The sequence below is a fragment of the Antennarius striatus genome, chromosome 10 (assembly GCF_040054535.1).
Source record: "Antennarius striatus isolate MH-2024 chromosome 10, ASM4005453v1, whole genome shotgun sequence".
In the NCBI taxonomy this organism is placed as follows: Eukaryota; Metazoa; Chordata; class Actinopteri; order Lophiiformes; family Antennariidae; genus Antennarius; species Antennarius striatus.
In genome coordinates, this window is record NC_090785.1 from 14,651,445 (window position 1) to 14,661,110 (window position 9,666).

At 40.2% G+C, this 9,666-nt stretch overlaps 2 protein-coding genes across 2 annotated transcripts; one reads left to right on the forward strand and one right to left on the reverse strand.

The window, feature by feature from the left end:
• The first annotated feature begins 1,067 nt into the window (after window positions 1–1,067).
• prelid1a (PRELI domain containing 1a) lies at window positions 1,068–5,622 on the forward strand. The gene is made up of 6 exons (XM_068325681.1): window positions 1,068–1,177; window positions 1,571–1,689; window positions 3,339–3,564; window positions 3,646–3,759; window positions 4,437–4,515; window positions 4,894–5,622. Exons 2-6 carry the CDS (start codon window positions 1,598–1,600, stop codon window positions 5,013–5,015), a joined length of 633 nt encoding a protein of 210 aa, XP_068181782.1. The 5' UTR covers window positions 1,068–1,177; window positions 1,571–1,597; the 3' UTR covers window positions 5,016–5,622.
• Window positions 5,623–5,918: 296 nt separating this feature from the next.
• On the reverse strand, window positions 5,919–9,343 carry mxd3 (MAX dimerization protein 3). The gene is made up of 6 exons (XM_068325928.1): window positions 9,201–9,343; window positions 8,510–8,609; window positions 8,300–8,329; window positions 7,489–7,603; window positions 7,166–7,331; window positions 5,919–7,001 (listed from the first exon to the last, which is right to left on the reverse strand). The coding sequence occupies exons 1-6, from the start codon at window positions 9,268–9,270 to the stop codon at window positions 6,883–6,885; spliced, it is 600 nt and encodes a 199-aa protein (XP_068182029.1). The 5' UTR covers window positions 9,271–9,343; the 3' UTR covers window positions 5,919–6,882.
• Window positions 9,344–9,666: the final 323 nt, after the last annotated feature.

A 9,666-nucleotide genomic window follows, 5' to 3' on the forward strand; every position in this document is an offset into this window, starting at 1 on the left:
ATTCAAAGGTGTTCTAGGTCAGGGCTCTGTGCAGGCCAATAAAGTTCATCCACACCACACTTGCTTTGTGCACTGCATTCATGTTGGAAGAGGAAGGGGCTGTTCCAGCAAAACTGGGAGCATGGAATTGTCCAAAATGTCTTTCACTGGAATTAAGGGGCAAATCCAGCCCCACAAAAAGAACCACGCACTATAATCCCCCGTCCACCAAACTTTACGCTTGGCACAATGCAGTCTAACAAGTATCGTTCTCCTGGCAACCACTAAACCGATTCTTCACTCCAGAGTGCTTCTCCATTGCTCTAGAGTCCACTGCATCCGAAGCTCTGCATTGCACTTCGTGATATATGGCTGAGATGCAGCTGCCTGGCTATGGAAACCCAATCCATGAAGCTCTCTACACAATGTTCTTGAGCTAATCTGAAGACCTCATAAAATCGGGAGGATATAGCGATTGACTCTACAAAAAGTTGCCGACCTGTTTTCACTACATGTCTCAGCATTTTTTGACCCCACTCCATCAATTTAGGTGGCCTACCACTTTATGGCTGAATTGCTGTCGTTCCCACATCAATTTTTTTAGAATAAAGCTGACTGTGAAATATTTAGGAGCGAGAAAATGTCACTACTGAATTTGTTGCACAGATGGCTTCCTATCACAGTTCCACGCTGGAATTCACTGAGGTCCTGAGAGAGACCCATTCTGTCACAGATGTTTGTTAAAGCAGTCTGCATTCCAAAGTGCTTTGATTTTATACATCAGTGGCCATGAAAGTGATCGGAACACCCAATCTGATTAATTGGATGGGTAAGCAAATACTTTTAGAATATGATGTGCATGTATAAAATTAAAACAGAAAATATTCCAAATATGTTTTCACAATCGCACAATATCAATTTAATTAATATTTCCCAATAAAAATGATTTTATGGCCATTAAAAACAGGTTTATTTTGCCAAATGACCCCCTCATTTTCAGAGAAACTTTGCAGTCAGGTGCTGCCCTCTAGTGTTCAGAGTTGATATTGCATATGCACCACCTACCGGAAGTGTCGTCTGCAGTTGACCTTCTCTCCAGTCCGAACCACGTTTGACGTGGTTCACGGGGGAACGGGCGCTGAAGTTCATCCCGACAGATAATGCACATTCGTTCACTGCGAATGACGTCGTCATACAGGTAACAATATCTGCTTTGGAAACGAAAACACCTGTTTATCGATTGAATATCTCCTCAATAAATGGGTATATTAATGTTCCGCCATTGATTCTTGACTACATGCTAACGCTAGTTTATGCTATCCAGAAAATGCAGGAACGCTTACGTGACAAACGTGACAGTAGCAGTTTATGGTATACAGTTTAAAATATTCCTCACGTACATTAAACCCCGTGTTTCTCCTTAGCTATATCAGGGGTAAACGTGATTATTTTGTGTGATTTTGTGCTGCTAAGACCGACAACTGTCACGTTTAGCCCTAATCCGTTAGATGTCCATTACGCCTGTGCCTGGAGTCCCGGTGGTTTTATTCTCAGGTTGAAGACAAACACATGTTTTGTGCTGCCTCCACAGGGACTGCCCGAGTAAACACAGGGAACAATGGTGAAGTATTTCTGCGGTGCAGATCTGCTCAAAGGCACCTGGGACCAAGTCTGTGTTGCTTTCTGGCAGCGGTATCCGAATCCTTACAGGTGAGATCGGTGACTGCAGTCAGAAGCGAGGCTCAGCACTTGTGCATTTAGATTGTTAATCAGTATTGTAAAATTATTGACTGTATCTTAATCAAGAACTTTACAAATACTTCATTATGTACCTCATTTGAGAGGATCCTTCAGTTCTGGATGAGAGTACAAACGCCTAAAGAGAAATTTCTACGAGTCCAGTGGATTGATTTATACGTCTTTAATAATCACTAGTTTCATGACACATTCATTTGAATTGGGATTTTTATTTCTTGTTTTTTTTAAAAATCCTTTATCCTCTTTTTCCCTTATTTGACGGTCTTGTTTTAATGTCTATTGTCACAAAGATTAGGAATGAATGAAGTACTGTACAACTATCCATACACGTGTCATGATAGTGGGGGAAACATGTCATTCTGTTCAGACATGCTGCGAACTGTAAACCACTAAGAACTCTTCAATACTATTGGGTTTTTTACGTGAAGTATGCCTGAGTGGTGGTTTTTTGTATTTTGGGATTTCTATCAGTTATTTTTTGTTGTTGTATTGTTCTTTGAGTATTAAATTTTTGTCTATTGAATACATATTCACCAAGTTGTTAGGGGCCTTTTGTTCATTAGAAACGTTTAACTGTTTTTATTTTGTTATTATTGCCTCACCAACATATTCATGTTGTTAAGAAAAGGGTGGTTTATTATTTTTCCAGCTCAATATTTGTTTCATAGATGTCATATAGACATCTATGATTATATGTTTGTGATTATATGTTTGTACAGCAAAACCTTGAGATACGTGTTGAAAGTCAAATATTCTGCATTTAAAATACCTAAAGTCATTTTAATTTAAAAAACAACAAACATGTTTTCATCAACCAGCAGATATGCGTACTTTACCTGTGCATAATTAATTATATATGTTACATAAACAATACAGTTTGAAAAGAAATGCAGAAGTCACAAGAACACACGAGCTACGTCTTTACTCCATGAACGAGATCCGGTCTCAGCGGATGTTGTATCCATCTGGTAACTAGTGGTGGTGTCCTGAAGCACGGCTCGAATCTCAGATTTTCACTCGTATGTCGAACAAAAATATGGAGAGAGCGACAGCTCGTATCTCAAAAAACTTGTATGTCCGTGAGCTCGTATCTCAAGGTACTGCTGTATCTGCTAATGCTGTTTTAAACTACAGTGCATTTAGACAGTGATTGTGATAAGTGGATGTTGATAAATATATTAAATTTTATGTCTTTTGCTAATTGACTTTTTCCAAGATAAAAAAAAAACCTCAGGATGGGCTGTTGAATTGACTATTAAATGAGTTTTAGTGGCTTTTCCATTGGCAGCAATCAAACAAGTGAATCTCTACAAAAGGAAAAGGAATCGCCCCCTCAGTCATTTCCCGATGGCTCCATCGTTCAGTCTGAAGTTGTTAGTTCAGTTTTTTACTGCGCCAGCAGTCGCTGCTTTTACATCAAAATAGTTTTTCTCATATATTGAAAACGTGTAATGGGTCTTTCTTCCAAACCGTTGGCATCATGTACACTAATTGGTGTGATTTAATTTAAGAAAATAAATGACAGAAGAATTTGTAATGAACATGAGCATTACTGCTGACACTTGTGTATTTGTTTTTGATTTTTTCCTGTTTTCCTACAGTAACCATGTTTTGACTGAAGACATCATTTTCCGAGAAGTTACTCCAACCAACTGCCTCATTTCCAGACGTTTGTTGACCAAAACTAGTCGAGCTCCTCGCTGGATGGAGCGCTACCTTCCGAAGCACATGGCCAGTTCAGCATACATCATCGAGGATTCCATTGTGGACCCTCAGAAAAGGACCATGACTACTTTCACCTGGAACATCAGCCACGCTCGCCTCATGGTACCAGTGTCTGCTTCAACAAGCACATAACTAGACGGTAATCAAAAACATGGCCTCATGATGCTTTGCTTTTGTTTCCAGTCTGTGGAAGAGAGGTGCAAGTACCGTATTAACCCTGAAAACTGCAGCTTTACGGAGATAAAAAGAGAGGCCTGGATTTCTTCCAACGTCTTTGGGCTCAGCCGAGCTATTCAGGTCAGTAGAGTAAAGGGGAGCGCTGCAATCTGCAGCTACCCTGGAAGAGCTGTGTGTGTTGTTTAATAGTGAAACATGACCCCCCCCCCCACCTCCACCACGCTGCAGTCAGTAACATAAGGCACAGTGTTTGACCAACCAGCTTTAGAACATAGATTGGACGTGGGCCATGTGTCCTCATCAAAACATTCCATAAGACCAACATTCTAATTTGCAAATTTGTCATCATATATTGTTTGTTCTCTTTCCATGTTGATAATTCCTCATTTAAGATTTAATTATTACTCTCTGGGGAAATTCTTTTTACATCTTAGTACATATTGTTACATATATACACACACACAAAGGGCCTACAGACCTGTGGAGTGATGGGTAACCACGTAGCAGCGCCCTGGAAGTAGTTTTTGGGATGTGGTGCCTTGTCAGTCCACACTGGACTAAACCCGGTTCACTGGCCAGGTCCCTGAGATCTGAACTCTTGCTACACATTTCAAAAGAATAAATTAGCAATCACCCACATACTGTATCTCACATACTGTATGTCTAATGCACGACAAAAAAAAAGCAGATTCTTAGATTTGCACAATAGCAGGCTTTATATTATATAGAATAGAGTACATGAGACAGAAGTGTGTGTAAACATGTTTTATTGTTGACTTTGTGTCTTCTCTCACCAGGAATTTGGTCTCGCGAGGTTTAAGACCAGCGTCACAAAGACCATGAAAGGATTTGACTTTGTGCTGGCCAGAATGCAAGGTACGCTGTCAGGAATGATGACATCAGTTTGTGTGGCAGAAGCTTCTTTCACTAAATAGACAGAAACAGAGACCACCTGCACTGTTCCTGTCAAAGCAATATATTCACTATGACGAAGGAACGACCAGGAAGCACACGTGTTCTGCTGCTCGTGGTGCTGAAGATTAGAAGTACTGTATTTTTCATCTGCGTGACTTCACTCTAAATACTTTGACTTCTAAAAGCTGAGAAGTATTTGGAGTGAATGAAGTGAAGCCAGACTTTAGTTACTGTTTATTACACTTCTTAGGGCTCTAGATTTTTAACACATTTTCTTGAACTAAAGAAGTATCCCAGTCTTCCAACTGATATTATAACTGCTGTGTTTTATTGTTGTAGGTGACACTCCATCACGAACCTTAGCAGAAACGGCTACGGAGCGAGCGAGAGAGACGGCACTGGCTGCCAAGGAGAAAGCCAAAGATCTCGCCTCGCACGCCCAGAAAAAGCAATATGTCTGAGCTGCAGAGATGTTCAGTTCTTCTGCCACCGATGTTGGAGCAGATTTTTATCCTCACTACCCTCACTCATTGTTCAGCAGGGGATAGGCAAACCGATCCCGGACATGGGTAGACACCGTCAGGAAGCATCCAACCGAAGTGGTGGGTGGACCATAAAAGGCCTGAGCTGGGTTCAAGAGCCTTCCAACCTCCATGCTTGAATTACACTGAAATCTAAACTTTGATTGTGGATCATCTCAGTTTTTACAACAGATAGGGATCTCAAAAAAGAAATGGGTGACTTGGATCTGAGTGCCAAACAATGGCAAGAGCACTTAACCAGTAATGATAGTTTGTCAGACCTTGGTACCAATTAAGATTACTCGGGCACGACTGAAACATCTCATCTTGCTCCAAGTTGAATTTCATAACCTGATATATTTTTGGCAGTCATAACTTCTTATAGAAGTTAGGATTCTGATATCATCCTAAGACTTGTTTGCAAAAGATTTGTCTTTATCTAAAGTCAGGATATGTTTAGAGGTAAAAATGACACTTTTAATGCAACAATGTGCTCTTGTTCCAGCAATTAAAAATATCCTTGTCAATAAACGGACAGCTTTTGTTACCATCATTCTGTGGTGTCTGTGATTATTTGGGAGATGGGACACAAGGACGTTTGTGTAATTTTAGTCAAGACTGAATTATCTATGAACTAAAAAAAAATTCTTAAAGTTGTCCCTGTCTGAATAACACCCGAGTCCAGATTGTCAACACATGTGAGTGAATGCCATCAAAATCTATTCAGAACTTTGTGAGCAATCCTAACAACCAATACCGTAAAACCATGATTGTCTCAGTGGAAATGACAAATGGAAAATATAGAAAATATTTATTCAATTAAAAAAAAAGCTTACACCAGTATAAAAATGCTACATAATATTACTGGGTGGGGAGAGATGAATGCATACATAATAAGATAGTAAGGCATCTTGCATATACATAAGGGAAAGAAAAAAAGCACCTTCGATTATTAAATACATAGCAATGATTATGATACGTAAATGTAAAAAGCAGACGTGACCATAACATTAGCAGTTAATTAAACTGTACATGTGATTGAGTTTCTCTTAATGCCAGCATCACATTTCTTGTCCTTGATTACACATCAGCTTGTGCACAAACACACCAAATGAATATTTGGCACAATTTCTTAATCGCAAGACACAAATGTGCAAATATGACCGGTTATTAGCTGTTTGGTTTTCTTTATGATATACCCACAATCTTTTTTTTAGACATAGCAAGTGCAATGTGTGGAAAACTTGTGCAACAGATGAATAAGATAAAAAAACAAAACAACATGAGTGATCTTACAGAACAGGACAATAACAAAAATTTAAAAAAAGGCACAGATTACTGTTTAAGTGCCTGCTACGCATGACATGACTGACATGTGAACTTGGTGCTGAGGAAAGCCGGTGGAGAATGCTAAACCCAATCTGATTTGAAGGCAGAATTCAGCCTAGCCACGCTGTAGTGAAGAATAAGTTAAGGGTTTTGAATGAAGAGCCTCGAAGGGTGAATAATAAGAGCAGATTGCATGACTGACGCCTCATGGATTTGGAAACGACTGATACCAAAAATATATGTGTAATGTTAAATCCACCCCAGCCCCAGTGACTTTAACTGCTATTCAGTGCATATTGACACAGCTTGTAGTATTACCATTTAGCTCGTGGTCTGACATGAAAAATTAATACAAAAATGTGTTCATTTGTACAGTAACAACTCTGTCCTCTTCCTCTGTATCCTTGTTTTTTTTGGAATGTTTTCTCCTCCTGTCCACCTGGTGACATTGAATGCATTATAGCGGGTTCTACTGGCGTCATAGCCAAGCTTTGTCCATGCTGGAGTAACAGTGGTCTGCCTCGGTGTGTGGAATTCTCAGTCCGTCAGAGTCCACACAGTCAAACACAATGCTCTCCACATCAACCTCCACGTCCTCTGTAACAATGAAACCATCAAAGCATTAGGAGAGGTAAATACAACACTAACACAATGACTAAAAACATCACCATGTGCCAGGTTGTTCTTTTTGCAGCAAGCGCTGCACCAAATCAATGCAACTGTGCGCGAGTCAGTGCTGATCTTGTGTCGGAGTGACCTACCCCTGTCCGAGTCGGATCTTTCCGATGACATGGTCGACCCCTGGCTGTCGTTCCTCATCCTCTCCGAGCCCCTCTGCAGCTGCTCCAGCCGAACCCTCAGCTCTCTCTGCTCCCAGCGCAGGCGGCCCTTAAGCTGCTCTGCACGCTCGTCCTGCTCCTGCAGCTTCTAACAGGACAGAATCAAGAGACCAAACTGTCACCACAGCCAATCAGAGAAATCAAAGAAAACCCACATTAGAATATCGAGAAGATGCTGTGGATTTATTTATGTCCTGGCAACAGTGTGAAGCATTTCTATCATATCAGTGAGACTTAGTGTCTACCTTTATGTGAAGCTGGGCTCGCCTCAGCAGGTTGAGGGTGGTGTTCCTCATGGAGTCAGATGACAGCGGGACCTGCTTCTTGAGCTGCTCCAGACAGTGTCTCAGCTGAGCCCGTCTATAAAGCACACGGAGCAAAAATCAATACCTTTTCATTCCAAATAGAAATAACAGGATATCTATTTGTTGCTCACTCTTTCAAAAAAAAATTGCTCTGTATTTTGCTATGACAGACACAATGGTTACAAATTTATCATGCCAGTCTGGGAATACAGGAGAATATAGCTGGGCTTCTGCTAGCCATTCGCCACGTTGCCATAGAAGAAGTAAATTCCATATGGCTACAAGATTTCCAGCTTGTGTAGCCACAGTGGTGTTCTTATTTTAAGGAAAAAAACGGCTAAAACGTACAACTTCTTTGGACTCGCAAAAATCACTATAATAGTAATGGATTGGGACACAACTTCCACAGTCAGTAACCATATATGCATATATTACTATTTAGGGACTTTCAACATTTGCTTTTTTTCCATTCCACTGCTATGAGTTTCTCTGGCATGACTTACAACACTTTTAGGGTTCTTTTAACTTTGTGCGTACATCCCTGTACAGGTTGAAATATATTTTGAGAATTTCGAGCCTTTTATTTATTTTGAAAACGAACCTATTTCTCAGTTATGTATTGAGCAACCTTTGCAATTGACAATGACAACTTGAATAAATTCTAATAAGAATTTATCCATTTAATCCAGCCACAGTGGGGGGATCCTAAGGCTTTCATTCTTATTGTATATTATTACAAAATCTTCATTACCTGTTCTTCTCCAGCTCGTTGTGAACCGACCTGCAATTACAGAAAGGCTGTTTAGCTGTAAAATGACAGAAACTGATGCTTCAGACAAACAGCAGCAGTTTGTGATGCGTTCATATTTAATATCCATCCACTCATCCATCTCCTGGAACTTATTACATCAAAACTATGTCAAACTTTACAATTTCATTCTCTCTTGTGTGCTGTGTTCACCTATTGCCAACAGCAGATAACTTCTTCATCTTTTGTTTGCTTCTCTTGTCAGAGAGATCCGGACTGAGAGGCTGGACTGAGGCGTATCCATGTTCAGCCTCTGTGCAGGAAAAAAAAAATACACATCTATATTAGAAAATAGCCTCTCCATAATGGTTCGACTTTTCATTCTCGTTGGCCATCATCAACGTGCTACAGATTAACATACAGAACAAACTTTTCATGAAACTACACGACAGAAATAGGACCCCTGTCATCAGCTGGACGCTCCGTTTTTGGTTTTGGCGCCATCACACACACCCTATTCGCACTTATGAAACTAATCTCTGTAGCCTCAAAAGAAATGCTCATCACAACGCCAACAATGTGAAGCTGCCGTCGGTTCTGTCTCACTTTCATCCGTCTCATCGAGCGCTCAAAGCGGCTCCGGCTCATTTTCAAATCGGACCAGATTGGCGCCTTTGAGTACAATGATGAGCCCGATATGTAGGTCACTGAGTCAAAGAGAAAGATCGCCAAAAATAACCTACTCGCAAAAATCTCGATGGTTTTTTCGTGCATTTGCACTGGATTATGTTTGGGTATTGCGCGCATGCATCCTCTGTTTACTAATATTATATTTTGCATTTTGTTGTTTAAACAATAACCAACTTCTTCCCTTGTAGGTTGACAGTAATCCCCGAAGACTTACCTCGTTCTCTTCTCTCCAGAAATTCAGCAGCCCGAAGAAGAACCTGGATATTGCAAACGTGTCCTTCCATTGTTGTTTTTTTAAATCCAAAAACAAACAAAAAACCGTGGTAAACAATCTAAAGCGGAGTGTCAGGACCCTGAAGGAGATGGGGCTGTCTGTGCTACGTGCTCAATAGACAGGACTAGAAACACAGATGCAACCTTCAGGTGCTCCACACAAGCTCGGAAGTTTAAGACTGCAAAAGACAGGCGGTTTTGAATGTCAATATTTGACAAAGTTCACATTCTAAATAATGTACTACATCATTTATTTATGTTAGAAGGGTAATTAAATGGATGAAATATCAATACGTAAAATATAAATGTCAGAATTTCTCGTACAGCTACGTTTGTTTGTTAATATGAAAACATCCTAATAGTTGTGTGAACCTATGCAAAGTACCAAAATAATTTCCTTTTTTCTA